Genomic DNA, 18394 nt, shown 5'->3' with positions numbered 1-18394 from the left:
CGCACCCTTTTTTTTTTTGGAGACAAGTTCTTGCCCTGTCGCCCAGGTTGGAGTGCAGTGGTGTGATCATGGCTCACTGCAGCCTCAACCTCCTGGGCTCAAGCAATCCTCCCGACTTAGCCCCCTCAAGTAACTGGGACTACAGGCATGCACCACCATGCCCAGCTAATTTTTGTATTTTTTGTAGAGACGAAGTTTCACCATGTTGCCCAGGCTGGTCTTGAACTCCTGGGCTCAAGCGATCTTCACACTTCGGCCTCCCAAAGTTCTGGGATTATAGGCGTGAGCCACCGCATCCAGCTATGCCCAATTTATAGCTATGTGGCCAGGAAGTGGTGGAGCTGAGGTCCAACCCCTGTTCTCCTGGACCAGAAAAACCCTGCTACACTCTTCTGCCCCTTCCACTTTGCAGACAAGAAGGCTCAGAGAAGGTAAGTGACTCTCCCAAGATCACCATAGCAGGTCATTGGCAGGGGCTCAGATTTGAACCCAGACCTGCCTCACTCCCAAGCCAAGGCTACCAGGCCTCACCCCCATCCCCTGGACCCTGGCCCAGCCCCCAGCCTGCCCTGACTCACCAGACCCCGGGGGGCGGCACAGGGAGCACAGGTACCCCCACATACCACTTGAACCCACCCGGCTGCTGCCTCGGAAGCTCGTCGCTCTCTGAACCCAGGCCCCAAGCCTGGGCTGGGCTGAGGCTGGGGGATTACCCCCAAAGCGCGTGTCAGCAGCTTCTGCCCCATTGTCCAGCCAGGCACAGACACCGGGCCCTGGCCTCCGTCGGCACCCTCGTCCCTCACACCAGCCTGGGTGGCCCCTCTGCAGACCTGTCCCCCATCTCACACCAAGGGGTTGGGGCCTACTTCGGAGGGCATGGGGGACCAGGCCAGGATGGCAGGATCGCGGAATGCTGGGGGCCTCCCTCCCTTCTCTCTGAAATGCCCCCTGCCCACTCTCAGCCACCGAGGAAGGCAGGAATGTGCTGAGCTCTGGGAAATGCCTTCCAGGCCTGGCAGCAACCAAAGGTTGGGGTGTGGCCAGAAGCCAGCCAGAGCCCTCCTCCTGGGAGGGGTAGAAGGGATGGTATGGTTGGGGCTCCCGATGGGCCTGAGGAGACCCTTACCTTGTTGCATTCTCTCTCCTTCATTGATTCACGCAAACGTTCTTTCGTTCCTGCATTCATTCAACAGACACTCACAAGCCCTGTTTAGTGGTAGGTCTTTTGCTGGGCACAGGGGACATCAACAGATCTAACTCCACCCCAGCGGGGAAGGGGCAGACTCAGGAAAGGAGCCTGCAGCAGGTGACATCTGCAGTCAAACTGAATGAGTGGGGCGTGGTGGTGGGCACCTGTAATCCCAGCTACTCCAGAGGCTGAGGCAGGAGAATTGCTTAAACCCGGAAGGCAGAGGTTGCAGTGAGCCGAGATTGTGCCATTGCACTCCAGCCTGGGTGACAGAGTGAGCCTCTGTCTCAAAATAATAATAATATTAAATAATAATAAAATGAAGTCAAACTGGAAGATTGAGGAGGAGGGAGCTAAGGAAATAAGGAAGGAAGGGGGTTCCAGGCAGAGGGACAAATGTGGGCAAAGGACGAGGTGAGAAACAGAGCAGGCCTTCATTCACCGTCAGCAAACATTCAGTGAGCACCTGGTCTTGTGTCCAGTCCCAGGCTGGATGGTGCTGGGGACACAGTGTGACTGGGACAGCTCAGGCCGGCGTCCATACCATTCACAGTCCAGCAGGGAACAAACCCAGAAAAAGGAGGGTTATGATGGGGCAACCATAGGCAGAGAGGTCAAAGCATTGATGGGGAAGTCCAGAAAAGGTGCCTGCCCCAGCCTAGGAAGAGAAATCAGAGAGGGCTTCCTGAAGGAAGTGGCATTTGAGCTTGCACCTGGAGGATATATAGGAATTAACCCAAAGCCATGGGTGGTGAAGGAATGACAGTGTGTTTCAGGTAGCAGGAACAGCCTGTACAAAGGCCCTTTGGGGAAATGGTTAAGGTGAGAGTGTGAGGGAAAGGTAAGAGGAGGTCCAGGGGTCAGCAGGGCCATGAGGAGGGCCCTGAGGAGCTATTGGAGAGACATAGTATTAATAGCACTGAGCTTTTAGGTACGTGAGGGCAGAAAGAGGCTGAGCTATCAGCCAGGCTAGGGTGGGGAAGAAAATCCCCCTCTCTCTGCTCAGGGTCAAACAGAAAAGGGAGGCTGGTACATACCATCCCCTCTCTTCCCTTGTCTCAGAGAGCAGACATCTTTGCTTGTTCTCCGTCTTAGGAGAGAGCATTTAACCTTTTGACATTAAGTAGGACGTTAGTGGTCCGTGTTTTGTAGATACGCTTTATCAGGTTAAGGAAGCTCCTTTCCCTAGTTTGCTGTGAGTTCTTTGTTTTCTTGTTTTTGAGAGATGCAGGTCTCACTATGTTGCCCAGGCTGGCCTCAAACTCCTGGCCTCAAGCAATCCTCCTGCCTTGGCCTCCCAAAGTGCTGACATTACAGGTGTGAGCCACTGTGCCAGGCCCCGGCCTGCTGTGAGTTCTTTTCTTTTGTTTTCTTTTTCTTTTTCTTTTCTTTTCTTTTTTTTTTTTTTTTTGAGACTTCAGTTTTCCCTCTCTCGCCCAGGCTGGAGAGAAGTGGCATGATCTCGGCTTACTGCAAACTTCGCCCCCTGGGTTCAAGAGATTCTCCTGCCTCAGCCTCCCGAGTAGCTGGGATTACAGGCACCTACCACGATACCCAGCTAAGTTTTGTATTTCACACTTGATCTTAGCCAAAAGGCCAAGAAGCGATAATTTTGTATTTTTAGCAGAGATGGGGTTTTGCCATGTTGGCCAGGCTGGTCTTGAACTCCTGACCTCAGGTAATCCACTCGCCTCGGCCTCCCAAACAGCTGGGATTATAGGCGTGAGTCACCACACCTCACCTGTTGTGAGTTTTTATCACGAATGGTGTGTCTCTCTGTTCTCTTTCTCTCTGTCCTTATTCTCTCTTTCTATGTCTTTCCCGGTTTCTTTCTGTCTCATTCTGTCTGTGCATTTCTCTCTCCCTCTCTCTCTCCCTCTGTCGTGCTTTCCCTTACCCGAGGGGGTGTGGCCATGGGAAGCTAAGTTGGGGGTGGCACCGGTGTCCTGGTTCCGGCTGTGGCCACCGCAGTAAACACAGGACATCCTGTGAGGCTAGGGAAGGAGGTGGACGCTTCTCCTCAGGGACAACCCTCTCCGGACCCAGTCTGAGCCAAGCAGGAGCCTTGGCCTGCCCTGCCTGGCCTAGCCACTCCGCCTCACCCAGTCCAACCAAGGGACACTGGTGTCTCCCTCGAGCCCACCCTTCACGCCCACCCCCGCACCCCAGTCCTCTCTCCTGAGCTCCTGGCCCAGGGCCCCAGCAGCTCCATGCCTTCCCTTGGGTGTCTCCCCAGCCTCTTGCACCCCCTGGGTCCCTCCCTGGCTTCAGCCCCAACCTCAGACTTGCTTCTCTCCCCAGTTGCCATCTCAGAGATGGCCCCACTGTCTCCCAGTCCCCTGATTAGAGCCCTAAGCCTGGTCTGAGACCCCTCCTCCATGCCTCGTCAGTCCCACAGCCTGTCTGCTGGGCCTCCTGAGTGCCTCTTCCCTCCTAATAGCTGCTCCGTCCCTCCCCAGATTCTCCACCCCTGGGCTTCTGGGCTCCTGGCCTCCAGTGTCACCTCCCCGACGATGCCGCCCACCTAGTGAAGGGATCCTTTTACTTCATGGCTCCCCAGTGTCTTCAGAGTTAAGTCCCCCATCCACGGTCCTGTATGCCCTGGCCCCTGCGGACCCTTACAGTCTTGTCATTTACCTTACTGCTTTCCTCCTCCTTCCAGCCAAACCCAGCAGCTAAGAGATCCCCGAAAATGTTGTAGGGTCTCTCTCTCAGTGACCCTTGCTGTTTCCTTGCCCACCAGAACAATAGTTCTTTGGGGTTACTGTTCAGATACTGTTACTGTTTCAGTTTATAGGTGAGGACCCCGAGGCTCAGAGAAGTTAAGTACCTTGCCTAGAGTCACACAGCCACAGAGGGGCAACTCTTTTCTTTTCTTTCTTTCCCTTCCTTTTTTCTTCTTTCTCTCTCCTTCCTTTATTTCTTCCTTCCTTACTTCCTCTCTCTCTTTCTTCCTTCCTTCCTTCTTTCCTTCCTTCCTTCCTCTCTCTCTTTTCCTTCCTTCTTTCCTTCCTTCCTTCCTCTCTCTCTTTTCCTTCCTTCCTTCCTTCCTTCCTTCTTTCTTTCTGACAGGGTCTTGTTATGTCTCCCAGGCTGGAGTGCAGTGGTACAATCATGGTTCATTGCAGCCTTTAACTCCTGGCCTCAAGTGATCTTCCCACCTCAGCCTCCTGAGTAGCTGGGACTACAGGCATGAGCCATCGCATCTGGCCAAAGCTGGGGTTCAAACCCAGCCAGTCTGGCTTTCAGGAACAAACTCTTCTCACCAGCTTACTGCTTCAGTAACATCTCTGTTAGATTTCTGCAATGTGCTAGGACTGCATACCATAGGTGCTCAATAATTGTTTTTAAAATTTTGTTTTGTTTGGTTTTTTTGAGATGGAGTCTCGCTCTGTCACCAGGCTGGAGTGCAGCGGCGCGATCTCGGCTCACTGCAACCTCCGCATCCCGGGTTCAAGTGATTCTCCTGCCTCAGCTTCCTGAGTAGCTGGGACTACAGGTGCGCGCCACCATGCCCAGCTAATTTTTGTATTTTTTAGTAGAGACAGGGTTTCACAGTGTTGGCCAGGATGGTCTCCATCTCTTGACTTTGTAATCCACCTGCCTCGGCCTCCCAAAGTGCTGGGATTACAAGCATTAACCACCACGCCTGGCCGCCCAATAAGTGTTTAACGAATAGGGACAGAGATAGAAGGTGAGCCTTGGAAGGTACAGAGTTCAGACCCCAGATAATTGCGGTAATAAGGGCGCAGGGGCAGGGGAGAGATGTGCTCAGATTTACCCTTTACATATGGATAGGCACACAGTAGGTGTGTGCTCATAAATTTTTGCTGAATGAGGGACAGGAAGAAGGGAGGGAGGAAAAGGAGACCAGATAGCTGGTCACAGCTCTTCCATGTGTCATTGTGAGTGTGTGTGTGTGTGTGTGTATGTGTATGTTTGGGGGGCATTCCTGTGAATGCCATGGAGGAAAGCTGGCCTAGGGAGTGCCATGGCGGGCATACACAGAGGCTCTGTGAAAGGTGGCAGCAGCGCCAGGGCTGGTGGCTTAGCTAGGAATGGTGTGGGCCCTGGAGTCTGCTGGCCAAGGTTGTGTGGCCTCCTGGGGTTGAGCCTGAGGGTGGAGCAGCACACCAGAGCCAGGGAGCCTGCACAACCCATCTGGGGGTCAGACATGGGGAGAGAGGCGCAGGTCCTCACACATGAGCCATTCATAAACCTGAGGGCACCAGGCAGATGGGACCAGGGCTGATGTAGCTCATATGGTACTTTTGTGTAAAAGACATGCCCCTTCCTGGAGGCACTTGACCTCCATCTGCTGGGAAACTTGTAATAAATAGGTCAATGCAGGGTACCTGGAACATGTGTGGCAGCCCCTTACATATAGAGTCTAAATGCAGTGCACAACCTATGCAACTGTACCTAGAGGCTCTGGGGAGAGGGGCCATCACCGGCAAAGCAGGCACAGGGGCAGACGGAAGGATCAGTTCACTGCATATTGGGCCTTGGAGACATCAGAAACAGATCCTTAGCTGGGCACAGTGGTTTGTGCCTGTAGTCCCAGCTACTCCGAGGGCTGAGGCCAGAGGATCCCTTGAGCCCAGAAGTTCAAGGCTGTACAGAACTATGATCACTCCTCTTTACAGACACTGCTCTCCAGCCTGGGCAACATAGTGAGACCCAATCTCTGAAAAAGGGGGTAAAGGAAATAATAAGAAACAGGCCCACGGGAATCCCAGCACTTTGGGAGGCTGAGATGGAAGGACTGCTTGAGCCTAGGGGTTCGAGACCAACCTGGACAACATAGGGCAACACTGTCTCTACAAAAATTTTAAAAAATCGGCCAGGCACAGGGGCTCACGCCTGTAATCCCAGCACTTTGGGAGACTGAGGCAGGGAGGATCACTTGAGATCAGGAGTTCAAGACTAGCCTGGCGAACATGGTGAAACCCTGTCTCTACTAAAAACACAAAAAAATTAGCCGGGCATGGTGGCGGGCACCTGTAATCCCAGCTACTCGGGAGACTGAGGCAGAATTGCTTGAACCCAGGAGGCGGGAGCTGCAGTGAGCCAAGATTGCGCCATTGCACTCCAGCCTGGGCAACAGAGCGAGAATCAGTCTCAAAATAAATAAATAAATATAAAAATAAAAATCAGCTGGGCGTGGTGGCACACACCTGTAACCTCTGCTAATCGGGAGGCTGAGGCGGGAGGATTGCTGAAGCCCAGGAATTCGAGGCTGTAGTGAGCTATGATCGCGCCACCGCATTGTCCAGCCTGGGCGAGATTCCATCTAAGAGAAGAGAGAAGAGGAGAGGAGAGGAGAGAAGAAAGAGAAGAGAAGAGGCCCACAGACTGTTGTAAACAGAGGGCGTTCATGATCCCTCGACCACTGGACAGGTGTCCAGGGAACGAAGAAGGCGGCATCGCAGAGCCCTATTAGGCACCAGGGGGCGGTGCTGAGCTCAGCCCAGGCGCCCAAGTTTTGAGTCTGCGGTGAAGCAGTCAGAGTCCCATTTGCCCAGGGCCTGGAGTCACTCGGGGTTGGAGTCAGGCGCCTGGAAGACCCTCAGCCTGGACGCCAGCTCCCCGCAGACCATTTTCAGCCCCTTCCGCGGCCCGCCTCATCCACTTCCAGAAATGGGCACAACTTCCTCTGCTCCTCCAGGAAGCGCCACTCTGCCCGCCCCTTCCCGGACCCTGGGGCCCGACCCGGGCTCCCCGTCTGGCCGAGCTCCACCCCGCCTCTGCCTCCCCGAGGCTTCTGGCCAGAGGCGAGGCTCTGGGACCCCACGATGGCGGCGTTTCCCTCACTCAAGGCCCTGCTGGCCCCTCAGGTCACCGTTCTGCCCCTCGGGTCACCGTCCAGCCCCCTGCGCCTCTCTGCAAGCGCACCCGCAGTTTTCACGGTGACACTCCCTCCCCTCCGTGCACCCACCCCAGGCTCCGCCCTGTCCCTGCGGCCGTCAGGAAGGACGCAGCCTGGGTCCCGTGCCAGGCCTCTGAGTGTGCGGCCCCTCCCAGCCAGGCCTGGAATGCGGCTGGACCGCGGGGGCGGCCGCTGACACCCGGCGCTCCAGCCAGGCCCAGCACACGGGCAGGTGGCCCCAGCTCGCTCGGGTCTGGGTTTCTTCTAGAAGGAAGGCACAGCTGCCTGCCCTGAGCGCCCTCTCTGCAGTCCAGCTACCAAGCCTAGTGGCTTTATTTCAGACACAGCCTCCAAGCGGCCCTAGCCTTTGCCCAGAAATTTGAGACTGGGAGTGGATTTTGTTTTTTAAAATGGGCTGTAGTCCCCCTTTCCTTCCTCATTTTCCTGGAGAGCCACTCTCAGGGCTCCTTGGAGAGGATCTGTCCAGGATCCAGGTTTTGTGTTTTTATTTCCGGACCATTCTGAAAGCAACCTCCCCTTCTCTCCTCAATAAATACAGGTAGATTCCATGCGAGGACTTGCTTTCATTTTTAAAAAGTGGCCTTGACTTCCTGCTAGCAAGGAAAATAAATAAAATTTAAGAAAAAAAAAAGGCCGGGTACGGTGGCTCACGCCTGTAATCCCAACACTTTGGGAGGCTGAGACAGGAGATCCAGACCATCCTGGCTAACACGGTGAAACCCTGTCTCTACAAAAAATATAAAAAATTAGCCGGTCCCAGCTTATCGGGAGGCCTAGGCAAGAGAATCGTTTAAACCCAGGAGGTGGAGGTTGCAGTGAGCCAAGGTCATGCCACTGCATTCCAGCCTGGGCGACAGAGTAAGACTCTGTCTCAAAGTCATTTAAACCCAGGGGTGGAGGTTGCGGTGGAGGCCAAGGTCATGCCACTGCATTTCCAGCCTCTGGGCGACGGAAATAAAGGCTCTGTCTCAAAAAGCCTGGGTGCGTTGGCTCTTTTCAATCCCAGCACTTTGGGAGCCAGGCGGGTGAGATCATGAATTCGGAGATGGGAACCCAAAGCTCCTATCTGGCTAAGCACCATCGTCTTTTATTCTGCCTAGACCCTGTCTCTACTAAAAAGCCAAAAAGGCTACCGACATGGTGAAGGCAGACCTGTAGTCCCATGCAGGAGTCTGGAGGAGCCAGAATGGGTGAACCCAGGAGGCGGAGCGTGCAGTGAGCCGAGATCGAGCCACTGCTCTCCAGCCTGGGCAACAGAGCAAGACTCCGTCTCAAAAAAAAAAAAAAAAAAAAAAGTGGCCTGGTAGGAGGATCGCTTGAGCCCAGGGGTTTGAGGCTGTAGTGAGCCATGATCGGACCACTGTACTTCAACCTGGGCGACAGAGCAAGACCCTATTTCAAAAAAAAAAAAAGAAAAGTAAGTTCATAATTTAAAACCTACCTCAAGTGATGATCTTGGAGCCTCGGTTTTCTCACCTGTAAAATGGGGATGATAATAAGACTACCGATCTTGTAGGGCTGTTATAGGATTAAATGAGTTAACACAGTCAAGTACTTAGAACTGTGCCTGGTAAACGGTCTACGCCCAATAAAATGTTTGATGTTTTTATCTTGCCTTCACATTACCCAGAGACAAAGAAGCACACGGATTTGAGATTTCCCAGGACTGGTTTTAATTTGAAAAATCTGATTGGGGTCTCTTCCCATATCAGAGAAGGAACAGCCCAAGCTATGACCCCAGGGCCAGGGGATTCAGTCCGCCACCAGACCCTGTCATTCCATCACTAGGGGGTAATCCCAGGCTCCCCCGCAAGCCCTGAGACAGGAGGACGGATGAGAAGTTGCCCAGGACTGGATTCTGTCTCTCCAAAGTGGCCCAAGCCCTGTTCTCTGTACTAGGGAAGCCAGCTGTGTCTTTTCGAGGACAGTTGGTCCAGCCAGCAAGCTCAGTTCAGACACCAGAAAACCATCCCAGCACAAGGGCTCAGCGCCCTGGCCCCGGCGGCCGCTCCAGTGCCTGTGTGCCCACCAGCACGTCCATGAGGTAGTCCAGTTCGGCCTCGTCCAGCTCCGGAGCTTCCTCTTTGCCCGGCCCATCCTCAGGACCTGGTTTGAGGCCCTCAGAGGCTGGTGCCCAAAGTTCATTGTCATACATAGAGGTGTCAATATCCTCAAACAGGCCCTCGAGCCCATCGTCCAGTAGACAGCCAGTGGCTGGGCCCAGCAGGTCCAAGGCACCCAGGCTGGGCGCTGCTCCCCCGATGCTACGGCCTGGTGGCCCCTCGTCTGCTAGGGGTTGGGGAGCCTGACTCAGGCCTTCAATGTGGCTGAGGTCCTCCAGGAGGCTGGCCATGGAGGCTGAGAGGGCAGCGTCTGAGCTTGCCAGTAGGTTGTCAGCCACACTGGGGGCAGCAGGTGGGCTGGGCACAGGTGGCAGGGCAGCCGCGGGTGCCATGGACGCCTGGATGCGCCGCAGAGTGTTTACCACCAGCACCAGGTGCCGCAGGTCCGGCTCACTCTGCTGCAGGCTGTGGTGGAGCTTGAGCACCGAGAGGTCAAAGAGGGAGCTAGAGGCCACAGCTGGGGGTGCCTGTGCCACCGATGCATGGCCAGGATCCAGCCACCAGGCGTCGACTGCCAGAGGTTCCTTCTCCTCCTCCTCCTCCCGTTTCCGCTTCAGACCCTTGCTCAGCATCTGCAGAGGGCAGGGAGTTATGGAGTTACAGTCAGTTATAGAAAACAAATGTTCAGTTCAAAGCCTGGATCTGACAGTTGCTACAGGTAGGATCTTGGGCAAGTCACTTAACCTCTCTGTGTCTAGCTTTTCTTAGGGAACTTTAAAGATATAGACAATTTTTATTTAATTGCATATCTATATTTATAGATTATTATTATTATTATTTTGAGATAGAGTCTCACTCTGTTGCTCAGGCTGGAGTGCAATGCCGTGATCTCAGCTCATTGCAACCTCTGCCTCACGGGTTCAAGTGTTTCTCGTGCCTCAGCCTCCCCAAAAGCTAGGATTGCAGGCGCACGCCACCATATCTGGCTAATTTTTATATTTTTAGTAGGGGCGGGGTTTCACCATGTTGGCCAGCCTGGTCTCGACCTCCTGGACCTTAAGTAATCCGCCCACCTCTGGCTCCCAAAGTGCTGGGATTACAGGTGTGAGCCACCACACCCAGCCTATAGACTTTAAAAAAAAATTTTTTTTTTTTTTTTTTTTTGAGACAGTCTCTCTCTCTGTTGCCCAGGCTGGAGTGCAGTGGTGAGATCTCCACTCACTGCAAGCTCCGCCTCCCGGGTTCACACCATTCTCCTGCCTCAGCCTCCCACATAGCTGGGACTACAGGCGCCCGCCACCGCGCCCGGCTAATTTTTGTATTTTTAGTAAAGATGGGGTTTCATCATGTTAGCCAGGATGGTCTCGATCTCCTGACCTCATGATCCACCCATCTCGGCCTCACAAAGTGCTGGGATTACAGGCATGAGCCACCGCGCCCGGCCTTAAATTTTTAATTTTGTATTTAAGTATATTTATAGACTTTTTAATCTGAAAAAAGAGATGGGGTCTCACTATATTGCCCAGGCTGGTCTCAAACCCCTGGCCTGAAGTGATCCTCCCCCCTCAATCAATAAACACTCTTTTTTTTCCCCCTTTTATTTTTTGTAGAGACAAGGTCTCACTATGTTACCCAGGGTGGTCTCAAACTCTTTGCCTCAAGCCATCCTCCCGCCTCAGCCTCCCAAAGTACTGGGATTACAAGTGTGAGCTGCCATGCCCTGCCAATAAGTACACTTAATGATAACATTATTATTTCTTCAGCGAACCATGTGGAATGACCATTCAACTTTTTCCCTTACAAAAGCAGCTGTTTCACATATTATAATGTTATAAATAATTATATCTAAGTAAGTTATATTATAAATACTAAACTAGTTTCACATAGTTTAACACTTATTGTCTACTATGACTATGTTTCAAACAGTAAATAAATAAGCAAACACAGGAAATGTACAGAGAATTACAGGAAGACACTAAAAGGTCCTGGAGACCTTTTAGATGATCAGAGAAGGCTCCTGTAAGGAGGTGACATTTGAATGGAGCCCTCAGGCCAGAGAAGTCAGCCATGGGAGACCCTGGGAAAAGCATTCCGGGAGGAGGGAACAACAAAAAAAAGGCAAAGAAAAGCCCAGAGGCTGGGGGAATGGGCACAAGCCAGGTCACAGAAAACCACATATGCATTAGTAGGGAGTTTGGATTTTATCCTGAGTGTGGTGGGCAGTCATTAAAGGAATTTGAGCACGGAGGGAATGGGGGTGTGAGCTGATTAGGTTTCCGGAAGATCCCCCCATGGCTGCTTCGAGGAATACTGTAGGGGGCAAAAAGAGGGGGGATCTGAGACCCACTAGTAGGCTGTACTGGTTTGGGACTGACGATGGTGATGGCCTGGAGCAGGAGCTGGTAGTGGGTATGGAAGGAAGTCGGTCGAGTCAGGATTTCTTTGGGAGGCAGAATAGACAGGGCTTGTCGAGAAATCGTGATCGGCACCGGGGTCAGTCACTGAGATAAGTTTGAGGGTCCACTCTTTTCTTGGAGTGGCGGGGGTAGGGCTGGATGGAGTTTTGGACCCCTGGCGCTACCTACTTTTTTGGGCCAGGAACACTTTAGAGTCCAGTTCTGGGACCCTGCCTAGCAAGATTTTAAGAGTGGCCCACCACACTACTCAAAACTGGGTCTTCGTCCCCTTCCCCGCAGTCCGGGGAGTCCGGAACCGCAGGAATTCCGCCCCCACCCCCGACTCCGCCCCCAAGTCCCGGCGCCCCCTGGCGGTGCCCAGGCCGGCTTTCCCCTGGGGATTCTGGCCCCTCTGACCCCAGAACCCCTTCTACTGCCCCCCTTCCCGGCTGTGATTCCTGCAGGCCTCCCCGGCGCCGTGCGAGCTAGGACCCTAGGCGGGCTGTTCTCTGCGCCCGGCCTCCGCTCGCTTCCGGCAGTGGAGGCGGCTCCTCCCGAAGCGGCGGCGGCGGGGGCGGGTGAGTCACGCAGCCGGAGCCAAGGAGCCGGCGCCTCCGCCCCCTTCTCGGACTGCGGCGTGATTCACCCGGCCCGGCCGGGGCAGACAGCACGTAGAGGCCCGCGCGTCTCGATCCCGGGCAGCCCCGGCGGGCACCTGTCGGACCCAGGGATCGAACTCCGTGAAGGACCCGGCCGCTGGTACCCCTTTTCTTCCCAGGCCCCTTCATTTACATACCCTGCTCACTAGCGGCCAATCAGAACGAAGAGGTAGCCACCCACAACCAATCAGGAAACGGCAGCGGCAGCATCGCTTGCTCGCTCTCCTCCGGCAACCGGCGCCTGGGTCGCGAGACGCAGTTCTGACTTCGGCTCACGACTCCAGACTCCTAACTACCCTTAGCGACCGCCCACTCTCGTGGCTGCCCCGCCCTCCGCCCCAGGGATTGGCCCTCGACGGTGATGGGCGGAGCCTGTAAAGGGCGGATTCTGAAGGAGGGGCTTCTGGGCGCATGCCCGGGCAGCTGCGCGAGTGAGGGGTGGAGAGAGGTGGCTTTTTACTCTGGGGGACGGGGGCGAGTGGGAGCTTTTGCCTCTCAAAGTACGAGCCCCTCACAACTACCCATGCACCTGCCAAACCCGGCAATTAAGCTTCTTACACATCCACCCCCGACAGTGGTCTACACTACAGATATGCCCGGGTTCAAATTCCGACTCCGGATTCCCCACTCACTCGATGCGTGACCTTGGAGAAATGATCAACCTCTTCAAGCTACACAAAGTTAAATGGGGATCGTCTTGCATACCTCTTGACAAGAAAGTTTAAATAGGATCGTATCTATAAGAACACAATACCACACTCAAGCAATGCTGGACAGTTGGACTTAATTGTGGTTAAGGGCGGCAGTGAGGTGGGAGTGCGGAATCACATCCCGGGCTCCATTCCCTAAGCAGCTGTGTGACCTGGGGCAAGTGTTTTAATCCCTTCGGGTCTTTTTCTCCTTTAACATGAGAGAAAATAGCCCCTAGTTTAGAGGATTGTTTTAAGGATTAAATAAAACAATTCATGCAAAATCCTCAGAGTGGGGTGCAATGTGTTTTGTTTTTTAATTTTATTTATTTATTTATTTATTTATTTAAGACAGATTCTCACTCCGTCGCCCAGGCTGGAGTGCAGTGGCACAATCTCAGTTCACTGTAACCTCCGCCTCCCAGGTTCAAGCAATTATCCTGCCTCAGCCTCCTGAGTAGCTGGGAATACAGGGGTGTGCCACCATACCCGGCTAATTTTTGTATTTTTAGTAGAGGTGGGTTTTCACCACGTTGGCCAGGCAGGTCTCAAATTCCTCACCTCAGGTGATCCGCCCTCTCAGAGTACTGGGATTAGAGGCGTGAGATACCGCGCCCAGCTGCCTTTTTTTTTTTTTTCTTTACTTTTTATTTTATTTTATTTTGTTTTTGAGACAGGGTCTCGCTCTGTCACCCAGGTTGGAGTGTAGGGGTGCCATCTCAACTCACTACAGCCTAGACCTCCAGGGTTCAAGCCATCCTCCTGCCTCAGACCTCCAAGCAGCTGGGACTCCAGGCACATGCCACCATGCCTGGTTAGCAACATGTTTCCGTGTTAGCAGTAATAGCTGTTGTAATAAGACAAGCTTTTAGTTCAAGGTGAATTAGACATGCAGGATGAGGCTAGAGGTAGACAGGGTATAATACTCCTCCCTTGGCTGGATGCAGTGGCTCACACCTGAATACTCTCTCACCTAGATTTAATTGATAGTTGTTGGCCAGGCAACAACTGTAATCCCAGTACTTTGGGAGGCCAAGGCAGGAGGGTCACTTGAGTCCAGGAGTTCAAGATCAGCCTGGGCAACATAGTGAGATCTCCTCACTACAAAAAAATTTAAGAATTAACCAGGCGTGGGCTGGGTGTGGTGGCTCGTGCCTGTAATCCCAGCACTTTGGGAGACGGAGGTGGGCAGATCACGAGGTCGGGAGTTTGAGACCAGCCTGGCCAACATGGTGAAACCCTGTCTCTACTAAAAATACAAAAAATTAGCCAGGCAAGGTGACGGGCACCTGTAATCCCAGCTACTCAGGAGGCTGAAGCAGGAGAATCGCTTGAACCAAGGAGGCGGAGGTTGCAGTGATCCAAGACAGCACCACTGCACTGCAGACTGGGCAACAGAGCAAGACTCTGTCTCAAAAAAAAAAAAAAAAAAAAGATTTAGCCAGGTGTGGTAGCATGTTCTTGTGGTCCCAGCTGCTGGGGGTGCTGAGGTGGGAGGATTCCTTGAGACCAGGAGGTCAAGGCTGCAGTGAGCCATGTTCATGCCACTGCACTCTAGTCTGGGTAACAGAACAAGACCCTGTATCAAATAAAAAAAAAAAGAAAGAAAGAAAGAAAAAGTAATAGTTGGTAACATTGTGTGAAGTTGCCTTTATCTGCATATGTATATATATTGTTTCTTTTGCTAAACCTTTGGTGAGTAAGTTGCAAGCATCTTGATATTCTACCCTTAAGAGCTCAGCAGGCATCTCTTAAGAATAAGGACATCAGACGCTGTGCTTTGGCTCACACCTGTAATCCCAGCACTTTGGGAGGCCGAGGCCAGTGGATCACCGAAGGTCAGGAGTTTGAGACCAGCCTTACCAATATGATGAAACCCCGTCTCTACTAATAATACAAAAATTAGCTGGGCATGGTGGCATGTGCCTGTAATCCCAGCTACTCAGGAGGCTGAGACAGGAGAATCGCTTGAACCTGGGAGGCATAGGTTGCAGTGAGCTGAGATCGCGTCATTGCACTCCAGCCTGGGCAATAAGAGGAAAACTCCATCTCAAAAAAAAAAAAAAAAAAAAAAAGAATAAGGATATTCATGTACAAGCCACAAAAAATACTATTTCACATCTAATAGAATAAAGAATTACACAATACCACCTAATATCTAGTCTATATTCAACTCTCTCCAACTGACCTGAGAATGTCCTTTATAGTTGCTTTCTTTTCTCCAAAATCAGGATCCAATGAAGGTTCACATGCTAATTTGGTTGTAATGAAGAAATTACATACTGTATTTTATTCTCAAATATTCCCCCACCCAAATCCTTTTTTTTTTGAGACAAAGTCTCAATCTGTCGCCCAGGCTGAGTGCAGTGGCGCGATCTTGGCTCATTGCAACCTCCACCTCCCAGGTTAAAGTGATTCTCCTGCCTCAGCCTCCCGAGTAGCTGGGATTACAGGTGTGTGCCACCACGCCTGGCTAATTTTTTTGTATTTTCAGTAGAGACAGGATTATGCCATGTTGGCCAGGCTGGTCTCAAACACCTGACCTCAGGTGATCCACCCGCTTTGGCCTCCCAAAGTGCTGGGATTACAGGCATGAGCCACCACACTCAGCCTCAAATCGTTTTTTATGTTTTCTTGACATCGAATTTCTGGCAAAACAGCCTAGTCATGCTGCATAGTGTCCCACATTCTGGATTTGTCTGACTGTGTTTAATTTGTTCCTCTCTGTTTCCAATAAGCTGGAGGTTGGGTCTAGAGGCCTGGTGAGATTCTGCTTATGCAGTGAACAGGTAGACTCCACAGGGTATGTCCTAATCCTTATTAATTACTTCCTAATCCTAATGCATTATAGCAGGTGGCACCCAGTGTCAGGATGTCCCACCATTGGTAATGCAGAGTTTCATCACATGATTAAGATTGCGAGGGTTTGGCCAGCTGCAGTGGCTCACGCCTGTAATCCCAACACTTTGGGAGGCCGAGGCGGGTGGATCACGAGGTCAGGAGTTCAAGACCAGCCTGGCCAACGTGGTGAAACCCCGTCTTTACTAAAAATACAAAAATTAGCCAGGCATGCTGGTGCGCGCCTGTAGTCCCAGCTATTCATGAGGCTGAGGCAGGAGAATTGCTTGAATCCAGGAGGCAGAGGTTGCAGTGAGTCGAGATCATGCCACTGCACTCCAGCCTGGATGATGGAGCGAGACTCTGTCCAAAAAAAAAAAAAAAGATTGTGAGGGGTACATCATAAAATACATTTATCCTTTCTAGTTAGCAAATAACCTTTGGGATGATGCTTTAGAGCCTGTCAAGCGCCAAGGCAGGAGCTTGAGCCCAGGAGGTTTTTTTTTTTCTGAGAAGGAGTCTCACTCTGTCGCCCCGGCTGGAGTGTAATGGCGTAGTCTTGGCTCAATGCAACCTCTGCCTCCCGGGTTCAAGCAATTCTCCTGCCTCAGCCTCCTGAATAGCTAGGACTATGGGCACATGCCACTATGCCTGGCTAATTTTTGTATGTTTAGTAGAGATACGGTTTCACCATGTTGGCCAGGCTGGTCTCAAACTCCTGACCTCAGGCAATCTGCCTGCCTTGGCCTCCCAAAGTGCTGGGATTACAGGCGTGAGACACCATGCCTGGCCTTTTAAAATTTTTTTTGAGATGAAATCTCTCTGTCACCCAGGCTGGAGTGCAGTGGCACAATCTCAGCTCACTGCAACCTCTGCCTCCCATGCTAAACGATTCTCCTGCCTCAGCCTCCTGAGTAGCTGGGATTATGGGCATGCACCACCATGCCTGGCTAATTTTTGTATTTTTAGTAGAGACGGAGTTTCAGCATGTTGGCCAGGCTGGTATCGAACTCCTGACCTCAGGTGATCCGCCCACCTCAACCTCCCAAAGTGCTGGGATTACAGGCGTGAGCCACTGTGCCTGGCCAGAGCCCAGGAGTTTGAGACTAGCCTGGGCAACACAGCAAGACCCAATCTCCACAAAATACTGTTTGTTTGTTTTTTCTTTTCTTTTCTTTTTTTTTTTTTTTAAAGACAGAGCCTTGCTCTGTCGCCCAGGCTGGAGTGCAGTGGCGCAATCTTGACTCACTGCAAGCTGTGCCTCTCGGGTTCACGCCATTCTCCTGCCTCAGCCTTCCAAGTAGCTGGGACTACAGGAGCCCACACCACGCCCGGCTAATTTTTTTGTATTTTTTAGTAGAGACGGGGTTTCACTGTGTTAGCCAGGATGGTCTCGATCTCCTGACCTCGTCATCTGCCTGCCTCAGCCTCCCAAAGTGCTGGGATTACAAGCGTAAGCCACCGCGCCCGGCCAAAATACTGGTTTTTTGTTTTTGTTTTTGTTTTTGTTTGTTTTTGAGATGGAGTCTTGCTCTGTCGCCAGGCTGGGGTGCAGTGGCACTATCTACAGAATACTGTTTTTAAAAACTTCTGCTAGCATGGTGGCATGCACCTGCAGTCCCAGCTTCTTGGCAGGCTGAGGTGGATCACTTGAACCCAGGAGTTTGAGGCTGCAGTGAGCCATGATTGCACTAGTGCACGCCAGCCTGGGCAACAAAGTAAGACCCCCAAAAGATCCTGTTTTCTACTAACTTTTCACCCAATGGTTTGAGCATTCATTGATAATTGCTGCCTGAATGTACTGTAGTTAGCATTTTTGAGAACTTACTTTGGCCAGGAGCTTTATTCAAAACTAAAAGCTCTTCCCACAGCTCCCGAATTAACAAATGAGCTACTTGAAGAAGGTAAGTCTCATTGTCAGTTTATGCGATGAGTATTTTTTCACTCTTGTTGCCCAGGCTGGAGTGCAATGGTGTGGTCTTGGCGCACCACAGCCTCTGCCTCCCGGGTTTAAGCGATTGTCCTGCCTCAGCCTCCCGAGTAGCTGGGATTACCGGCATGCGCCACCACACCCGACTAATTCTGTATTTTTAGTAGAGACGGGGTTTCTCCATGTTGGTCAGGCTGGTCTTGAACTTCTGACCTTAGGTGATCTGCCTGCCTCGGCCTCCCAAAGTGCTGGAATTACAGGCGTGAGCCACCACGCCCGGTCCACGCCTGGCTAATTCTTAAATTTTTTTGTAGTGACGAGACCTCACTATATTGCCCGGGCTGATCTTGAACTGCTGGACTCAAGTGACCCTCCTGCCTTGGCCTCCCAAAGTACTAGGATTACAGTTGTTCCCTGGCCAACAACTATCAAATAAACCTAGGTAAGATAGTATTCAGATGCTCAGAATACTTTTTTCCCCCATCTTTTCTATGTGCTTGAATTTTTTATAATAAAATTAAGGTAAGATGCTAATTAAAACCAGGCCCCTGCTAGGCAAATTCACATTTTCTGCCCTCCAGAATCCATTTTTACGGCTGGCAAAAAGGAGGCCTGGACCTGGAGTCTCCCAGTGGCTCACTCATACACTGAAGGAAAGGGAAAAGGCTCAGAGCATTGGCTCGTGCCTGTAGTTCCAGCTGCTTCAGAGGCTGAGGTGGGAGGATAGCTTGAACCTGGAA

General features: G+C 52.1%; 1 protein-coding gene across 2 annotated transcripts; it reads right to left on the bottom strand.

Moving 5' to 3' along the window:
- Positions 1–8728: 8728 nt before the first annotated feature.
- SERTAD1 (SERTA domain containing 1) lies at positions 8729–12488 on the bottom strand. Of its 2 annotated transcripts, none has more exons than XM_021931113.2 (2): positions 12335–12488; positions 8729–9774 (listed from the first exon to the last, which is right to left on the bottom strand). In XM_021931113.2, exon 2 carries the CDS (start codon positions 9772–9774, stop codon positions 9064–9066), a length of 711 nt encoding a protein of 236 aa, XP_021786805.2. In that variant the 5' UTR covers positions 12335–12488; the 3' UTR covers positions 8729–9063. The 2 variants fall into 2 exon arrangements, with proteins under 2 accessions (XP_021786805.2, XP_031515314.1); XM_031659454.1 differs by lacking the exon at positions 12335–12488 and adding an exon at positions 11728–11867.
- Between the last annotated feature and the right edge of the window lie 5906 nt (positions 12489–18394).

This window comes from Papio anubis, chromosome 20 (assembly GCF_008728515.1).
Source record: "Papio anubis isolate 15944 chromosome 20, Panubis1.0, whole genome shotgun sequence".
Classification (NCBI taxonomy): Eukaryota; Metazoa; Chordata; class Mammalia; order Primates; family Cercopithecidae; genus Papio; species Papio anubis.
Note: the sequence above shows the minus strand (reverse complement) of the source record. Positions and strands in the feature narration are given on the sequence as shown.

What these genes read in the sequence shown, in the direction of transcription:
- SERTAD1 (XM_021931113.2), bottom strand. Translation starts at nt 9,774, where the DNA reads ATGCTGAGCAAGGGTCTGAAGCGGAAACGGGAGGAGGAGGAGGAGAAG.